At 47.7% G+C, this 19,755-nt stretch overlaps 1 protein-coding gene across 1 annotated transcript in view; it reads right to left on the reverse strand.

The window, feature by feature from the left end:
- The window catches only part of LOC115208209 (voltage-dependent calcium channel subunit alpha-2/delta-3), a 65,798-nt gene that overhangs the window by 779 nt on the left and 45,264 nt on the right, over positions 1-19,755 (reverse strand). The window contains exons 20-37 of the mRNA XM_029776070.1: positions 18,290-18,351; positions 17,546-17,613; positions 17,335-17,380; positions 16,742-16,839; positions 16,463-16,556; positions 13,421-13,516; positions 13,170-13,288; positions 4,050-4,127; positions 3,795-3,856; positions 3,377-3,421; positions 3,120-3,182; positions 2,954-3,024; positions 2,750-2,825; positions 2,138-2,178; positions 1,968-2,023; positions 1,723-1,840; positions 502-614; positions 71-153 (exon numbers count right to left, since the gene is read on the reverse strand). Of these exons, the coding sequence (XP_029631930.1) occupies positions 71-153; positions 502-614; positions 1,723-1,840; positions 1,968-2,023; positions 2,138-2,178; positions 2,750-2,825; positions 2,954-3,024; positions 3,120-3,182; positions 3,377-3,421; positions 3,795-3,856; positions 4,050-4,127; positions 13,170-13,288; positions 13,421-13,516; positions 16,463-16,556; positions 16,742-16,839; positions 17,335-17,380; positions 17,546-17,613; positions 18,290-18,351 (1,389 nt within the window). The remainder of the gene's footprint in view (positions 1-70; positions 154-501; positions 615-1,722; positions 1,841-1,967; positions 2,024-2,137; positions 2,179-2,749; positions 2,826-2,953; positions 3,025-3,119; positions 3,183-3,376; positions 3,422-3,794; positions 3,857-4,049; positions 4,128-13,169; positions 13,289-13,420; positions 13,517-16,462; positions 16,557-16,741; positions 16,840-17,334; positions 17,381-17,545; positions 17,614-18,289; positions 18,352-19,755) is intronic.

Consider the following 19,755-nt stretch of genomic DNA (forward strand, 5'->3'; position numbering starts at 1 on the left):
GGCGTTCATGTACTTTCCGTGTAATCACAGAATTGTGACGCAGACGCACACATATCTACACACTGCGTACCTCGGGGTGAAAAGGATGACACGATTCTGGCCGCTTTCTGTCTTTCTGAAACTTCAACCTATCACATTTCAGAGACTCATTGTGTGCAGAGGGGTTAAGGATAGAAATACTGATGACGAACCACACCTCAGACACCTCAAATACATTTAACTGATACTGTGGTGACCGTTTCTGCAACATCATTCTAGCATGATGAGACAACCAAACCATAATGCACGCTTCCTAAATACCTACATGTATGAGAAATGTATTAATACCTCTGACAATGAAGAAGCTATTCACGCTCTCAGAACACTAAAGTCTAAGTTCAGAGTTCACTTACAGTTAACTTACAAAACCCATCTACTTACAAAACATTTATACTAAAAAACACTCACAAAAGCTTTGTACTAAAAATACACTCAAACTTATTGAGGGTTAGTAAAGGATATACATAATCTCGATGGGATCCATGGAAACCAGGGGGGCAGAGCTGCAGTCACACTTGTTGTCCACGACAACCATGAAGAGATTACTGCTGGGAATCTGCTGAATTACAAAAGATCTGAGGAGGGAGAGTTGAGTTGAAGGAGAAAGAAAGAGAGAGAGAGAGTTGAGTTGATTCAGTTGATGCTTTTAACATAAGGCTAGGCCCCTATTTTCTCCACTTCCTATCTGACTGACGTGCCCAAAGTAAACTGCCTGTTGTTCAGGCCCTAAAGCCAGGACATGCATATAATTGGTACCATTGGAAAGAAGACACTTTGAAGTTTGTAGAATAATAATGTAGGAGAATAAAATAATGTAGGAGACTAACACAATAGATATGGTAGGAGAAAAACCATAGAAAAAACAATGTTTTTTTTGAGAGAGCCCATGCTATTAAAATGGAACATATAGGGAAATAATTACATCTAGCTCCCAGTATGCAATTCCTATGGCTTCTACTGGGTGTCAGTAGTCTTTGTTCAAGGTTTCAGGCTTGTTTCTTCCAAAACGAGTAAGAATAATGAGTTTTACTACAGGGACACGACTTGGAAATTCGTGTATAGTTTAATTACATTTTAGGGTATCTGAGGATTAAATAGAAACTTATTTTGACTTGTTGAAACAAAGTTTAGGGGTAGATTTTTGGATTCCTATCTTGGCAGGTTTAACGAGTGGATTACTCAAATCGATGGTGCCAACTAAAAATACTTTTTGGGATATAAAGAAGGATTTTATCTAACAAAACGACACTACATGTTATAGCTGGGACCTTTTGGATGACAAATCAGAGGAAGATTTTCAAAAAGTATGTGAATATTTAATCGCTATTTGTGAATTTATGAAACCTGTGCTGATGGCAAAATATTTTGATGTGGGACGCCGTCCTCAAACAATCACATGGCATGCTTTCGCTGTAAAGCCTACTGTAAATCGGACAGTGCAGTTAGATTAACAAGAATTTAAGCTTTCAACTGATATAAGACGCTTGTATGTACCTAAATGTTTAATATCCATAATGTTTATGATTATTTATTTGAATTGCGCGTCCTCCAGTTTCACCGTAAGTTGTCTATCCCAGAACTAACGCATGAAATTACCCTGTATTGTGTATACACCATCAACACACAGGTTAAGTGAGTTTATCGGTGCCTAATACACAGGTAAGGGAACTGTGTTACAAGTACCTAGCACAGCCCCCACAGTCGATGTTTCCCGTGGTCTCTTTGATGGTACGCTCAGAGACGAAGGCAGGGTACTCCGTGTCACATGGCACCATCATGGTCTTTCCCCTCGACCTTTGGGCTGGAAATGGGACATGTAAATCTTAACATAATAAAGACACGAAAGACTCACACACACACATGCATGTGTACAAGCACTCACACACACACACACACACACCTCAAGGTATATTCTTGCACACACTGACCTTTGACTGAGAGATCAACATGCCACCAGCTGTAAAGGTTGAACTCCAGCAGGAAACTGATGAGAAAAACACAAACATACATTGATATAATAATAAAATAATATGTACTGTGGTTGATAATCAGTGCATCTCATTTTATCGTATCAAGGTGATTATTTTATTATTCTCACATGACAAGTTTGGTCAGGAGCCATTTCACCATGGAGAAGGGCTGGGAGAGAAGACATTAAATAATTAGCATTGACTGGATGTATGTAAGTCTGATGAGTTGTTTAGGGACAGTACGTACACGTGATAATATTTAGGGTCAGTACTTACATGTGAAAATATTTAGGGACAGTACTTACATGTTATAATATTTAGGGACAGTACTTACATGTGATAATATTTAGGGTCAGTACTTACATGTGAAAATATTTAGGGACAGTACTTACATGTTATAATATTTAGGGACAGTACTTACATGTGATAATATTTAGGGACAGTACTTACATGTGAAAATATTTAGGCACATTACTTACATGTTATAATATTTAGGGACAGTACTTACATGTGATAATATTTAGGGACAGTACTTACATGTGATAATATTTAGGGACAGTACGTACATGTGACAATATTTAGGGACAGTACGTACATGTGACAATATTTAGGGACAGTACATACATTTGACAATATTTAGGGGCAGTACTTACATGTGTTAATATTTAGGGGCAGTACTTACATGTGAAAATATTTAGGGGAAGTACTTACATGTGAAAATATTTAAGGGCAGTACTTACATGTGATAAAGAGCGTGCACTGTCACTGCTGCCAGCATACTCTCTACAGAGAGCCTGGTAGTCATACAGAGTGATCCTAGAGAGAGGAGAAAATAGACCATTCATTGTGTGTGTGTGTGTGTGTGTGTGTGTGTGTGTGTGTGTGTGTGTGTGTGTGTGTGTGTGTGTTCAGGGTAATGACTGTAACATGATTTCTCCTCTAACCTTTTGAAGGAGCCCATGAGAAGCAGCTTGTTCATAACAGCACTCTCCACCTCTCCAAAGAACAGCCCCGTCTGAGGAAGAAGATGTTTATTTAAAGGCAAATACTAAGAACCAGGGGAGCTACAGGACACACACGCACACATATTTAGTATATTATTAATGGTACCTGAGAGTAGTCCTCTGTGACCAGAATAAATCCATTGTTGTCTATAAGGTAACACTTGATGTCCTGTTAGATAGAAAGAAAGGAACATTAATTCAGATCTTCAAAGCATGACATCATTTAATAATTCAATACTGAGAGGAAACAGAGAAAGGTCACAGACAGTACAGACAGGAAGTAGAAAAGCTGAGACACGGACAACAGGCTAAGAAACAGGAAGTAGCATGAGTCAGTGACAGACAGCTACTGTCTGGTCTTACCTCATTATCACAGCTAATGGTGCACTTCCCATCCAGAGCAGCACACTGGATCGAATCAATAAGAGGAATAAATTATTAGAATAATCCATAAAGCATGTCTCACAGCACTGGATATTTGTGTGTGTGTGTGTGTGTGTGTGTGTGTGTGTGTGTGTGTGTGTGTGTGTGTGTGTGTGTGTGTGTGTGTGTGTGTTGTGTGTGTGTGTGTGTGTGTGTGTGTGTGTGTGTGTGTGTGTGTGTGTGTGTGTGTGTGTGTGTGTGTGTGTGTGTGTGTGTGTGTGTGTGTGTGTGTGTGTGTGTGTGTGTGTGTGTGTGTGTGTGTGTGTGTGTGTGTGTGTGTGTGTGTGTGTGTGTGTGTGTGTGTGTGTGTGTGTGTGTGTGTGTGTGTGTGTGTGTGTGTGTGTGTGTGTGTGTCTACCTGTCTACTAGCGGTCCAGAACTTCCTCTGAAAGAAATCCAGCTTCATCTGAATCCCAACGGCTATAGTGGGTTTTAACAAAAACAGAACACAGTCAGCACACTGTACATCTAGAAGAGGAATAAAAATGTATTAAAGAGTTTCTTCACTTGTCTTCAGAGGGAGATTTATAGTTACAAGCCTATAACAGGTACAGTAGCTCTCTATGCTAGGGAGAAGTTAAGGGAGAAGTTAGGGGCTTTTCAGGGAGCTTACAAGCAACAATAGGCGACTTCCTGTCATCCAGCAGTTGTATGGCAGTGCTGGCCAAAACCACACTCTTATTCTCATTTCCTGGAGTAAAACAATAACACAGAGAAGCACAGATATTAGCCTCAATCAACAAATGTTTTGTAAATGGAAAATAACAATTCCTACTATTTCAATAGATCTTATAAAATACACTGTATATTCCATTCCACCCTCAGCACCTCAGCATAATCACAGCTGGAAAACCAAGTCACAGAAACAAAAGGGAATAATCATTTTCTAGCCAAAAGATGGCGCCATACCCACAGCCTTCAGCAGGCAATAGCAACCCACAGCACTACACTCAGTGATGGAATCCCATCAGTAGTCTACAACCAGGATGTTAGAAGTGATTCTGACACAGAGAGAGGGATGTGTTCTTATGAAATAAAAACCTGTTCTGGTACTAGCACTACAGAACCTCTGGGGACAGGGATTGTTGGAGGAGGTTATAGTATTAAACAGGGGAGGTGACAGTAAAGGAGGGATATTTTACAACAGACTAAGGGAGGAGAGCAGTTAGAGGAAGGTAGAGGCTGGTAGACAACAGGGAACAACAGTGAGATCCTGATCCTCTATTTCCCTCAGTGGGAAGAAAGTGGGGCACATTAATTACAGACAGCAGTGAGAGAGATGAGCTGTACAACAACCCAGCTTCTCTAATATACAGTAGCTCACTCTCCCTAACTTGTGGTTGAGTGTCATCTGTAGCCTATTTTCCACCCCCACACCCCACTCAATAGATATCTTTAGTTAACCCTGTGTACTGTATCTCTGTGGGTTGTCATGGCGATTCAATTCAATGTGTCTCTGATAGGTTTTACCATGACGATCCGGTGTATCTGTGTCTCTGATATAGGGTGTAGTTAGCCTCTTTGCTCAGTGAGACTTGTACACATTAATCTAGTCTCCTGTCAGTGCAGGCGACATCCCGTACCCCGAAAACATATTCATCAGCCCCTCTGATTTACCTATTTCCGTGAAACTTTTCCCGTCACAAGGCAAATCTATAATACGGAATGCCTTACCGATCGGTACGGGCTATAAAATGTGTGAACTATGGTAAAAATAGACGTTTAAATCCACATTTTCCAGAAGTCACTCCCTTGTCCCCATACTCCGTAGTAGTCGCCATGCAAGATTACCGTGTGATCTCAGCTGGCAACAAACCTTTGGCTTTAGGGTGTGTGAGGGATCTGCCGGGTCAAGTGGTCCGACTGCGCCCTCTGCTGTAGGTGGGCCGCAGTACAGCCACTACTGATGAGCTCACCTGAGGCCAATTGACTGGTTATTGTTTGTGCTCCCTGAAGGGTCAGAGGGGGGAGAGTGATTATGAGCCAGAGACTATGATAAATTCCAGGACAGTAGGATTCCCTGTTATAGGTTTGGCACCAACTGTTCTTTTATTTATTTATATAATTTTTTTGATAGCCATTACCCTGGCCTTTGTTTGTACGGTCCCGGGGAGACTTGAAAGAAGAACATCGATTACAGTGTCCTTCTTTTTGTTGAAGTCACGTTGTAGAAAAAGCCCATGGAGTTGGTGGAATAATCCTTTAATTCATTGCCACTTACTCAGCTGGGCCAGGGGTGCTTTAATTAGGTCAGGTGGAAATGTCCGACAGATCTCCACTCCATAAAAGGAGGAAATCACCATCGCCTGATCACACTGCTTTCTCTTCCTTCACTCTGTCAAATCCAGAAGTTCTGTGCGTCCATGAATCCACACTACTCAGTAAATATACCACTTTATGGTTAAAGGAATTCCTGCCTCAGTCTCATCCATTCCTCTGTCACCTGACCCGTGACCACCTGTTCACCCTCACTGTCAGTCATCCTACCTGTCCAGCTACCCACACAGATTCCACTAATCTTTCAATGGTCCTTCGAACCGGATGATGACGGAACCAAAGACAGGTGGAAAGGAAATGAAGGGGGAGAAGGAGGAATTGTCTCCACTGGAAGGAGGGAGAAAGGAAGAGAGAGCAGCGGAGGGAAAGGTCTTGGAACAAAGAAAAGGTCCAGGAGCTAAGCCTAAAGTAACAAAGGCTTCATCCTCAACCACCAGTAGTACCAGGAGAACCAGGCAAGCACCTGGTTATCTCAAGGATTATGTGGTTGAGTTTCCCACATCCAAGGGCAAGCCCACCAGAGCTCAAATTGGTGATGGATCAGCTGTACGTTTCAGCCATCAACCATCCCCTCTGGACCAAGGACCAGAAACTGCTTTGGGACGGGAAAGTGGTCTACAGGAAGAACCTATGGAGGAGGTACCTCCCACCGCACAGGTCGACCAGCTTCCTGAGACCGGCTCCGCTCACCCCTTAACTGAAGGGAAATCGCCGAGGCACTCTAGACGGAGTGAGAGTTCGACCAGTGGATACCCCTTTGGATGTGGCCATGGCAGCCGCCATTCCCTAGCCCTCAGCGAATCACAGACCGCTGTCCTACAAGAGAGGATGAAACTATTAGCGTTGGAGGAAATTGAGCGTCAGATTGAGGAGGAACGACAGGCTGACGAACGATGTCACCTATTGGATGTGCAGGCCCATAGAGCTCTACAGGAAAGGGAATTCATTGCCAAGGACCTGGCACAGCAGCAACGGCACCGTCAGGCAAGAAGGGAATTGGAGGAGGCACGGATGGTGTCATCCTTCCTGGAGAGGAACGAACAGGGAGCTGACCTGACCACCCCTCCAGAGGGACCTGACCTGTCTGCCTTTCTTTCCCAATCTGCCCCTCTGGTACAGCATGGCACACAGTCCCCAGAGGCTCCGAGGTCAACAGCCAACACGGAGCATGAGGGACAGGCCACTCCGCAAACGCCCTCTATGCCAGTGACAGAAGTTAGCATTCCTCCATCTGGACAAAGCATCACTCCTTCGCCTTTCCGCCAATTACCAACCATGGCAAATCGTTCCTCTCGTCCAGGGCCTGGACCAGGCCAGTCCTCAGACAGCAGGTGGGAGGGCTCTCACCCAATTCCGGCTGCCACCCATGGAGGGTCTGGGACAGTAGGGGACAGGCCCAATGAGGCCACAGTGGGCTCATCAGAAGTCCCGGGTTTATCCTTCACGCAACCAGAAGAGGGAGCCAACATTATGAAACTGCTAGTAGCCTCAGCCTATGGAATTCCCAGACCCAAACTGCCATACTTTGAGAGCGGAAAGGAGAGTGAATTTGTCCTTTTGGAAATGGCTTCGGAGAGCCTACTGGGTTTTCTAAGTCATCTGTCAGAATGCTACAAGTACTAATGGATCACTTGCGGTTTCCCAGTGCATACAAGCTGGCCCAATCCTTTATGCACTCCGCAACACCCTACACTGCCGCTCTCCAGGCCCTGAAAGCGAGATATGGTGAGCCACGCCAGCTAGTCCAGAATGAACTAAACAACATCCTGAACACGTCTCCAATTAAAATGGGAGACCATGCTGCCTTCCAAGAGTTCTCCCTGGCTGTCCAATCCCTGACCTCGATACTCCAATCCGTTGAAGGATAAGATGGGAACGAGCTGAAATGTGGCTCCCACGTGGACAGGCTTCTTAGCAAGCTTCCAGCGTCCCTCAGAGACAGTTTAGTTGAACATTGTTTGAACAAAGGCATCCTGAAAGAGGGCTTGAGAAGGACCTATGCTCTCAGAGACCTGGCCGCATGGTTGCAGGTGAAAGCGAGGGCGAAGAGCATCGCTCACCAGGTCACAATCTCAGCCATAGTCTATGGGGGAAGGAAGGAGTTTGAACGCCAGGAGGGACAGAAAAGGCAAACTCCCACTACTATGTACTTAAATAGTGAAGCCGGGGAGGAACCCGGGAAGAAGACCCCTCTCAAGAGCAAGAACATCAAATTTCAGCCTTACTGCCCATATTGCAATAGTAAGGGGCACTTCCTTGGCTCATGCCCCAGGGTAAAAAAGCTTACTCAACCTCAATTGAAGGCTTGGATCACTTCAGGCGAGCGATGCTACAAGTGTGCCCGTAGCCATAAGGCGGAGACCTGCACATTGAGGAAACCCTGCAATCGCTGTATGGAAATCCATCTCACAGTGTTGCATGATGTAATTCCCCAAGCACAGAAAGAGCAGAGTATGCTCATGGTAGGAGCTGTAAAGGAGCTCTACCTCGACCAGCAGAACTGGTCTCCAAGGGTCATGTTGAAGGTGGTCAAGGTCACTCTGTGGAGTGGAGGGAGAAGCATTGATACATTCGCCGTTCTAGATGATGGGTCTGAACGAACAATCATTCTCCCGGCGGCCACCCGACAGCTTAACCAGGAGGGGACCCCGAGACCCTTAATCTCAGAACGGTGCGACATGATGATATCCAAATGAAAGGTTCTGCTGTGACCTTCAGCATTTCACCTTCAGGAAACAGGGACGTGGCCTATACTATCACCAATGCCTTCACGGCAGATGGCCTGAATCTTGCAGAGCACTCCTGCCCGGCAAGTGTTCTACAGAAACAATATCCTCATCTCCGAGGATTGCCTCTTCCTAGCCTGGCCAGAGTAGCTCCACTTATCCTGATTGGGTCAGACCACCCACATCTCGTCACCCCGACTGAGCCTATACGAGCTGGACCAGAAGGCGGGCCCGTTGCTGTCCATACATCCTTGGGTTGGGCTGTGCAAAGTCCAGCCCATTTACTTCTCTCCACCCAAGCTGTACAGTCACAGCAAGTCCTCTTCACAAGAAGCAATCCAGCTCCATCCCCCTGTCCAGCTACTGACCTCCTTCGGAATGTTGAGATGCTATGGAAGATGGACACCTTCTCCAACCGGAAGCTACAGGAGGTCACTCGCTCTAAACAAGACTCCTATGCATTAGACCTCCTGGAGAAGCGCACCACCACCACTGAAATAGATGGCGTTCGGAGGTACGCGACCCCACTGCTACGGGTGCCCAACCATCCTCCTCTGGCAACCACGACACGGGCTGTACTCCCACTATTGCGTGGAACGGAGCGACGCCTGGTGAAGAATCCTGAGCTTGCTGAAGTTCATAACCGAGAGATTCATAACCTTGTAAAGGCAGGCTATGTCACCAAAGTGACAACTCAAGAAGAGGGAAACGCACTCAGCGAATCCTGGTATCTCCCTCACCATGTTATCCAGCAACACGGTGGGAAGTACAGACTTGTCTTCAACTGTTCATTCCAAGCTGCTGGTCAAAGCCTGAATGACTGTCTACTCCCCGGACCAACTTTAGGTCCTTCCTTGCTCGGTGTCCTTCTCCGGTTCCAGCAGCACTCTACAGCCATCAGTGTAGACATTAAAGCCATGTTTCATCAGATTCGTCTGCTGCCTTCCGACACTACACTGCTCCGGTTCATATGGCGAGATATGGAACGAGACGCAGAACCCACAATCTATGAATGGCAAGTACTCCCATTTGGCACCACCTGCAGTCCTTGCTGTGCCATATACGTTCTGCAGAGACACGCACGGGAGCACCCAGACAGTGACCCAGTAGTATGGAATTCAGTGGAAAATGCCTTCTATGTGGATAACTGCTTACAGAGCGTCCCATCCACGGCTGAAGCGAAAGCACTCCTTGACAAAGTACGGAATCTCCTGTCCAAAGGGGAATTTGAGGTACGACAGTGGGCGAGTAACAGAGCGGAGGTTATCCAGCACCTCCTGCCACAAGCCAGGTCTAGTAGCAGTGAACTATGGCTATCGCAGTCTGATGCTAACCCACAAGAGCCCACTCTAGGACTGAGATGGAGCTGCATACCGGATACCCTGGGGTACAAGCACCGCTCCGCCCTGAGAACCGAAACCCCCACTCTGCGCACCATCTATCGGACCCTGGCCAGTCAATACGATCCCCTTGGGTATATTCTGCCATACACAACCCGGGCCAAAGTCTTAGTCCAGGACCTGTGGCAGACCAAGAGGGACTGGGATGAACCGATCCACCCGGCTGACCTAGTGGAACAATGGATCTGTTGGGAAACAGAGTTATCGGAGCTCTCTGAAGTCCAAATGCCAAGATGTTATGTACCACCCTGTGCTGACCAACTGGGATCATGCCTTGAACTGCATGTGTTCTGTGACGCTTCAGAGCGAGCTTATGGGGCGGTTTCCTATCTAAGAGTGGAGGATAAGGCAGGCCACATCCATGTATCCTTCGTCATGGCCAGGTCCAGGGTCGCACCCAAGAAGCAGTTGTCAATGCCTAGGCTGGAACTCAGTGCTGCCCTTTCCGGAGCCCAGTTGGCATCAACCTTGCGAGCCGAGCTCACCTTGCCAATCCAAAGGGTCATCTACTAGAGTGATTCAACTACTGTATTGACCTGGCTCAAGTCGGAGTCCTGCAGGTATAAGGTGTTCGTTGGAACTCGCATTGCGGAAATCCAAGACCTAACAGAAGTCCAAGACTGGAGGTATGTTGACAGCGTAAACAATCCTGCTGATGACGTTACTCGTGGTAAAACACTTAAGGAACTGGCTCAACCTCATCGCTGGAGTTTGGGGCCACCATTCTTGTCCCAACCAGAGAACGAGTGGCCGACAGCCCCCAGGCGTGCAGCCCCTCCGCAACCAACTGAAGCTCATGAGTTAAGGAAGTCCGCCCAATGCTACAGCATCTCTACGGAACCAACAACAGCTCTCCCTGACATGACACAATCCCAAACCCTGCCGGATCTGATCACCGCCACAAACCAGACCTCAGATGGGGTGGATTCCATACCCACCTCCCTCGTGGCAGAGACGCTACTCCTTGAGCATGCACAAGCAGTTAGCTTCCCTGAGGAGCTAAAAGCTCTGAAAGTCGGTAGGGAGGTAGCTAAGGACAGCCGTCTTCTCTCTCTTGCCCCAGAATATGATCAAATCCTTGGAGTGATCAGAGTCGGAGGGAGGCTGCGCCAAGCAGAAGTTTTGGATCCCGATGCTATCCACCCAATTATCCTTGACTCCAGACACCCTAGTACCAGGCTCCTCATCAAGAGTTATGATGAGAGGCTTCTCCAACCAGGGCCAGAGAGAGTCTATGGGGAGATGAGGTACTGGATACTTGGAGGACGAGGAGCCATTCGTAAGCACCAATACGCCTGCGTGGAATGTCAGAGATGGCGAGCCAGAGCCACGGTGCCCAAAATGGCAGATTTACCCCCTGCTAGCTTAAGCCCCCTCAAACCACCGTTCTGGTCTACAGGAGTCGATTGCTTTGGCCCCTTGACGATCAAGCTAGGTCGTCGAGTGGAAAAGCGCTGGGGCATTCTATTCAAGTGTTTGACCACTAGATGTGTCCAACTGGACCTACTGGAGAGTTTGGATACTGAAGCCTTCCTCATGGCCCTACGGCGGTTTATCTCCCGACGGGGGAAACCATACGAGATCCTGGCTGACAGAGGCACAAACTTCAAGGCAGGAGAAGCCAGGTTAGAAGAAGCCTTCCAAGCCATGGAACCCAGCCTCCAGGATCAGCTGATGGACCAACAAATCTTATTCAAATTTAACCCTCCAGGAGCTCCTCATTTTGGAGGAACATGGGAGCGATAGATCAAATCTGTAAAGACGGCCTTACGAGTCGTACTGGGGGACCAAACTGTCACGGAAACTGTCTTGCAGACTGTCCTGATAGAGGTGGAAGGGATACTGAACTCCAAACCCTTGGGATATCTCTCTGCAGACATCGCTGACCCCGATCCGGTTACACCAAATATGCTCTTGATGGGACGCCGAGATGCGTCATGTACGCTGATACCAACCTCGTTGGCAGGCGCCGGTGGTGACACAGCCAGCTCTTGGCTGACCATTTCTGGGCCCGATTCATTCGGGATTACCTACCAAGTCTACAGCACAGAGGGAAATGGCAGAGAGAAATGGCCAGCCTGGAAACTGGCCAAGTCGTAATGATGGTGGACCCTCAGCTGCCTCGAGCCTCCTGGCCTGTGGGCCGTATCACTAAGATCATGCCTGGGACCGATGGTCGTGTTAGATCGGTGGAGATCCAGGTAAAGAACCGGACATATATCCAGCCAGTTGCCCGACTAATTCCTCTCCCTGAGATGACAGAGGACGGGGAGCAATGAGCCTTTTTTGAGGAGTGTGGAAATTAACCAATTTCCGGGGTGGCTGTAGAAAAAGCCCATGGAGTTGGTGGAATAATCCTTTAATTCATTGCCACTTACTCAGCTGGGCCAGGGGTGCTTTAATTAGGTCAGGTGGAAATGTCCGACAGATCTCCACGCCATAAAAGGAGGAAATCACCATCGCCTGATCGCGCTGCTTTCTCTTCCTTCACCCTGTCAAATCCAGAAGTTCTGTGCGTCCATGAATCCACACTACTCAGTAAATATACCACTTTATGGTTAAAGGAATTCCTGCCTCAGTCTCATCCATTCCTCTGTCACCTGACCCGTGACCACCTGTTCACCCTCACTGTCAGTCATCCTACCTGTCCAGCTACCCACACATATTGCACTAATCTTTCACACGTCTCTGCGTCTCATTTCGTGCTATCCCGCCTATGATTTTGTCAGTGAATAGGTACGGCCTTTTCACAGGCGATATGGTGTGAATTTGGTCAACTCTGGAAAGTTGGATTTAAATGTCTTTTTTCACAGAGTGTATAGTCTGTGAAAGCTGGTAAGGCATTCTGGATTAAAGATTTGCCTTCGGTGACAGGAAAAGTTGATCAGAAATAGATAAACCAGAAGGCTGGTAAATATGTTTTCGGCGTTCAGGATGTCGCCTTCAGCGACGGGAGACCAGATTAATGTGTGCAGGTCTCCTAGAGCGAAGAGGCTAACTCCACCTTATATCAGAGACACAGATACACTGAATCTCCATGGTAACCCACAGAGATACAGTACACAGGGTTAACCAAAGAGATCTATTGAGTGGGGTGTGGGGAAAATATGCTACAGATGACACTCAATTACAAATAAGGGAGAGTGAGCTACTGTATATTAGAGAAACTGAATATTGATTCAAGTAGAATGAAGTTGTATTTCAAAGACAACATAATTAAAATACAGTGCAAGTAAATGGTGTAACACCTTGTGTTAGGAGCGGGTGTGTTTCGGGTGAGGGGATTCTGGACATAGAGTAAAGGTACATTTTGTGTAAGTGTCTCCATACCTCCAAAGGGGATCGAGTAGACGAAGGTGCCGGGAACCTGCTCTGCTGCTCTCTTATACCACAGAGGGAAGTGGTCAGCGTTGAACACCCCCTCCTTATCCTCCGCCGTCAGGAAGTCTCTGATGAGACACAGGAAGACATGAAGGAGTCAGAGGAGAAACTACAAGTCACTGGTGAAAGTACAAGTCACTGGTACATTGCTTTGTCTCAGTTGTTGCACTGATTGGCCAGATGCTCAGTATCGTACTCACTGATTGGATAGGTGCTCTGGGACAACAAACAGGCTGGTTCTAGAGAGGCCAGTGCGTGTGCCTAGGTAAGCAATCTCCACTCCTTTGTCTGAGTTCCTGTTGGGGTGATGGAAACAAACAAACAATGAAAAAAAAAGTAAAACGTTCAGCATATTAGTCACGAGACCACAGAGTAGAGAGGATTGTGGGAAGAGGCGGGTGTCACGTCCTGGACAGTAAAAGGGGTTATTTGTCATTGTAGTTGGTCAGGGCATGGCAGGGGGTGTTTGTTTTGTGTGGTCGGGTATTGTGGGTTTAGGTTCTAGTTTTCTTATTTCTATGTTTATCTAGCTTTTCTAGTTCTGTGTGAGTTTTGTCAATGACCTCAAATTAGAGGCAGCTGGTTGTTGTTGTCTCTAATTGGAGGCCATATTTAGCTGTGTTTCTTTTCACTGGGTTTTGTGGGTGGTTGTTTCTAGTATAGTCTATGCACCTTACTGGACTGTTTTCATCATTTGTTTTGTATTGATTAAGTGTTTTCTTTAATAAATAAGAGGATGAGCACTTTACCCGCTGCGCTTTGGTCCCCCTTCAACGCTGAGCGTTACAGAACCACCCACCAAAGAAGGACCAAGCAGCAGAGGAAGGAGCAGCAAGAGAGCTATTTGGAGTCCTGGACATGGGAGGAGATCCTGGACGGTAAAGGACCATGGCACCAGGCTGGGGAGTACCAGCGCCCGAAGGAGGAGATGGAGGAAGCTAAGAGGGAACGATGGAGGTATGAGGCATTATATCCTCCATTTCAGGAGGTGAGGAGGCAGCCCCAAAAAAAGTTGGGGGGGGAGTTGGGCTGAGTCAGTGGGGAGCCCTGACCTAACTTCCCTGGCGTACAGGACAGAGCCGTGGAGCAAAGAGGAGCCAGTCAAGGAATCAAGCGAGGAGCTTGACGCGAGATTCCGGAGAGAGGTACTGGCGGAAAGGGCACGAAGGAGCACCTGTGCTTACTATGGGGAGCGACGGAGCAAGCAAGCACCGTGTTATGCGGAGATACGCACGGTATCACCAGTGCGCAGCTACAGCCCGGTGCGCTTGGTGAAAGCTCCTCACAGGTGTCATGCTAGAGCCAGCATTGAGCCAGGACCGGTGATGCAAGTTGCAAGCATCAGACCGCCGGTGAGGGTTCATGGCCCAGTGTATCCTGTTCCTGCTCCTCGTACTCTTCCTCCAGTGCGTCAGCCCAGTCCAGTGCATCCTGTTCCTGCTCTCCGCACTAGCCTTGAGGTGCGTGTTACTAGTCTGGTGCCTCCAAAGCCAGTCCCACGCATCAGGCCTTCAGTGCGCCTGCCCAGTCGAGTATGTCCTGTTCCTGCTCCTCGCACTAGCCCTGGGGTGCGTGTTACTAGTCTGGCGCCTCCAAAGCCAGTCCCACGCATCAGGCCTTCAGTGCGCCTGCCCAGTCCAGTACGTCCTGTTCCTGCTCCTCGCACTAGCCCTGGGGTGCGTGTTACTAGTCTGGTGCCTCCAAAGCCAGTCCCACTCATCAGGCCTCCAGTGCGCCTGCCCAGCCCAGTACGTCCTGTTCCTGCTCCTCGCACTAGCCCTGTGGTGCAGGTTACTAGTCTGGCGCCTCCTAAGCCAGCCCCACGCATCAGGCCTCCAGTGCGCAGTCCCAGTCCAGAGCTTCCGGCAACAGTTCCCCATCCAGAGCTTCCAGCGACAGTTCCCCGTCCAGAGCTTCCGGCGACAGTTCCCTGTCCAGAGCTTCCGGCGACAGTCCCCCGTCCAGAGCTTCCGGCGACAGTTCCCCGTCCAGAGCTTCCGGCGACAGTTCCCCGTCCAGAGCTTCCAGCGACAGTTCCCCGTCCAGTGCTTCCGGCGACGTCCTACAGTCCGGAACCGACAGAGACGGCCTACAGTCCGGAACCGACAGAGACGGCCTACAGTCCGGAACCGACAGAGACGGCCTACAGTCCGGAGCCTGCAGAGACTGCCTAGAGTCTGGAGCCTGCAGAGATGCTCCTCAGCCCTGAGCCTCCAGCGACGCTCCTCAGCCAGGGGCCTCCAGCGACGCCCCTCAGCCAGGGGCTTCCAGCGACACTCCCCAGCCAGGGGCTTCCAGCGACGCTCCTCAGCCAGGAGCCTACAGCGACGCTCCTCAGCCCGGGGCCTCCAGCGACGCCTCTCAGCCCGGGGTTTCCAGCAACGCCTCTCAGCCCGGGGTTTCCAGCAACGCCTCTCAGCCCGGGGTTTCCAGCAACGCCTCTCAGCCCGGGGCCTCCAGCGATGCCATGCAGCCCAGAGTCTGCTGAACGGGAGCTACGGCCAGAGCCAGAGCCACCTCTGTGGTGGGAGGATTGGGAAGGGGCGGGGTGAAGCACAGGAACCGTCGTTGACGGTGGCCACCCTCCCTTCCCTCCCTTTAGGTTTGGGGTTGTTTTTGTGGGTTTTGTTTTGAGGCGCAGGGGTGGGGGGGGGGGGGGGGTACTGTCACGTCCTGGCCAGTAAAAGGGGTTATATGTCATTGTAGTTGGTCAGCGCGTGGCAGGGGGTGTTTGTTTTGTGTGGTCGGGTATTGTGGGTTTAGGTTCTAGTTTTCTTATTTCTATGTTTATCTAGCTTTTCTAGTTCTATGTGAGTTTTGTCAATGACCTCCAATTAGAGGCAGCTGGTTGTTGTTGTCTCTAATTGGAGGCCATATTTAGTTGTTTGTTTTCACTGGGTTTTGTGGGTGGTTGTTTCTAGTATAGTCTATGCAAATTACTGGACTGTTTTCGTCATTTGTTTTGTATTGATTAAGTGTTTTCTTTAATAAATAAAAGGATGAGCACTTTACCCGCTGCGTTTTGGCCCCCCTTCAATGACGAGCATTACAGCGGGGACCACACAGGTAATCAAAGCAGAGAGACCTAGTGACATGCTGATGATGTTGATGTTTAGTACTGTTTGTAACGACGACCAACCCCACAAAGTAAGAGCTGTGAGAGAGCAACAGAGGGAGGTGTGTTGCATAAAGGAGTTGAGGAGGAGTTAGTTCATGTTCAGGAGTTAGTAGGCTAGACTCACTCGGACTTGTTGAGGGCCAGGCCGGTCCAGTAGGCCTCCAGTGGAGCTGTGACCACAGCATCAAACAACACCTCCTGGATCAGCTCTCTGTCACCTATGGCAGAGAGGGAGTGGTTCAGTCCTGGAAACACACTACCACGTCCTCTACAAACAGGATATAGGGTTAGGGTTAAGGGTTGGGGTTGAAGTGAGGGTTACGGTTACGGCTAGGTTATATGATTTCCCAAGATATATAATGAAACCCCAGTAGCCTATAGATCCCAGTGTGGTGTAACTTACATTTGATGTGTGGCTTGCGTCCGGTCAGGTAGAGTTTAATGGCCTGGATCTGGGAGAGGGAGCGGTGCTCATGGTGCTCATCAGTGTTGCAATATGTCCTGTCAAATGAATAGGTAGACACACACCCAAAACACTTGATGAGGAGCTGACCAACAGAAACTAAACTAAATTACAGAAAGACAAATATAGAAAGTGGCACACTATTTCAGGCAAATAACCCATGTTGCTGCGTTTCAGCTGAACAGAACAGAACATAACAGACAGACATGCTGTTATATCACACGGCTCAACATAACATACCTACTAAGACATACAGGGTGCGTTCATATAAATTCCCTCTATCTACTCAGATTTCAGAGCACTCTTGACTGAGTGAGCCAGAGCGCAGAATAACTGAAATTTACGAACGCGCAAACACTCGTTGAATATGACAGGTCTCAGTGTTCTCTCGTTTGTGTCTGCACTCTGAGCGCACTCTGGCATTCCAGAGTGAATTTACAAACACACCCACAGAAAGCAATAACCTATATAATGCTTGACTGATCAATCCCAAGCTCATAACCCCCTACATTACCCATAACCCCCTGTATTACCATTCATCTGCCAGCGCAACATCTGGCTGTTCCAGGTCAAGGAGCCCTGCAAAACACATGACCGTCAGATAAGTGACGCTTCAACAGGGCCAGGCTGAGTGCACTGATATATGGCCTTAAGAACAGGCAGACCACAGGTACAGAAACTCCGTAAACGTCTATGAAACTGATGAAGCTTTCATAGTTCGTTGAGTGAGTGAGTGAGTCTTACCTGCTTCCACTGAGACGTTTCCTCTGAAGAAGAATTTGCCATGGCCTCTAGACAAAGCCACTCCGACACTGAACACAGAAACACACGGCAGGGTGAGCAGCAGTGAGAAGTCAACAGTTACTGTTAGGGCTGGTTTCCCAAACACAGAATAAAGCCTAGTCCTGGACTAAAAATAATGTTCAGTGGGGATTCTCCACTGTGGTGCAGCGGTCTAAGGCACTGCATCTCTGTGCTAGAGGCGTCACTACAGACCCTGGTTTGATTCCAGGCTGTATAACAACCGGCCGTGATTTGGAGTCCCATAGGGTGGCGCACAATTGGCCCAGCGTCGTCCGGGTTAGGGTTTGGCCGGGGTAGGCTGTCATTGGAAATAAGAATTCGTTCTTAACTAAAAGTTAAACTGCTTTTCAGTCTAGGACTAGGCCACAGGAGGTTGTGGTAATGGCTAGAGCAGAATAGGTGGAATGGTATCAAATACATCAAACACAAGGTTTCCATGTGTTTGATGCCATTCCATTTGCGCCGTTCCAGGCATTATTATGAGCCTTCCTCCCCTCAGCAGCCTCCACTGGACTAGGTGTTGTCTGGGAAATGGGCCCACAGAGACACATGGCACTTACACACTCACTGAACCAGCCATCGTGTCAACTCTCAGAAGGACATCAGAGAATTGATCAAGATAAATGGATGTGCTGAAAAACTGAGGAAGTGTCTGTACCCTACTTTCAAAGCATCTCGCCTCACCTGAAGGGAGTTCCCTTGACTTCAGTGTAGAAATAGTCATTGTGCATCTTCAGGAGTCTTTTCTGAAAACACATGGAAATCATGGAGAATGAGGACTCGTCCAGTGGATCTCATTAAATGTCGATGTCCGTGCCCCTGCGGAAATCGAATTAGCATAATCAAAGAATCCCCATAAAAAATATGTCTGTTTACGCTAGAGACTTCTGTTTTGAATGGGCTGCGTCTCAATCCACTGCATCCGCCGATGTCGGCCTTTCCGAATCTGCAGTGTTTGTCGGACCAGGAAACATCCCGCAAATCGGTCTTCTAACGAAAACGTCTGTAGCGTCCGAAGATGAGATTCTCACAAACACGATGGCATTCTCCGTTTTGCTCTACGACCCCCACAAGCGTCAGTCGGCACCACTGATCTGCCAACTTCTTGTCTGTAGCATCCGAAAAGTTTACCCTACACACTAATACAGGGTTTTCCAAACTCGGTCCTCAGGACCCCAAGGGGTGAACTTTTAGTCTTTTTGCCCTAGAACTACATAGCTGATTCAAATAATTATCTAATCATCATAATTTGAATCAGCTGCGTAGTGTTAGGGGGAAAAAATGAGGACAGAGTTTGGGAAACTTTGCACTAATATGACCCCACCATTAACAGGTGAGACTGTCACGAACACATACATGCTGGTTGTTTTGCTCTAGGAAGCCCACCCCATAAGCCTCGTCTGAAGGTAGCCCAGTACCAGTTTAAAAAAGAAATGGAAGTATATATGGAAGTAGTTTAGAACAAAAAGTGGTTACATTTGGTTAAAACATTATTTTTTTGAATGATATCCTGATCTTTCTTAGATCTCTCAGATATAGGACAGACACAACAAAATGTAGTTCCTTTTGATTTATTTTTTGGACTATCTGTTTTGCCATGTATTCAATGTGTTCCTATGGGCTGATAGCAGTAAGGCCACATTTTATGAAATAACTTTTTTTGCAACTTTTTTTTTTAGGGGTCCTAAAATTCTAAATCAAATAGCTAAATGATCCTTGGTATGAGTTTCTTAAAAACTCATATCACTCAAAAATGAGTGACGTGTCATTTCCGGTCACAACTTGCAGACTTGTTTACGTGCTGCTGTGCGTTTTGTTGCTAACCTTACTTTGCTACCTGACAACTTTACGGTTTTTACTATTTAATTCCCATTTATATTTTTAGTTTTTCCCTCACTCAACTTTTTTTCATTCAACTTTTTCACTCCCGACGCTTTATCTGGACAGGGTTCGTCAGGACCTCCAACAGCCGAAGCTAAGTAGTAACATTAACATGATGCCTTCTAATTGCAGTTGCTGTACTCATACTATACAGGAGAACGATCGCCTTACGGCGAGGATAGCTGTGCTGCAAGCCCAGCTTCAGACGCAATCGTTAGGCAAGGGTAATTTCAGTGTAGGAAAGTCCACAGACCCACTCCAAAAGGCTT

The sequence above is a fragment of the Salmo trutta genome, chromosome 14, assembly GCF_901001165.1.
Source record: "Salmo trutta chromosome 14, fSalTru1.1, whole genome shotgun sequence".
NCBI lineage: Eukaryota > Metazoa > Chordata > Actinopteri > Salmoniformes > Salmonidae > Salmo > Salmo trutta.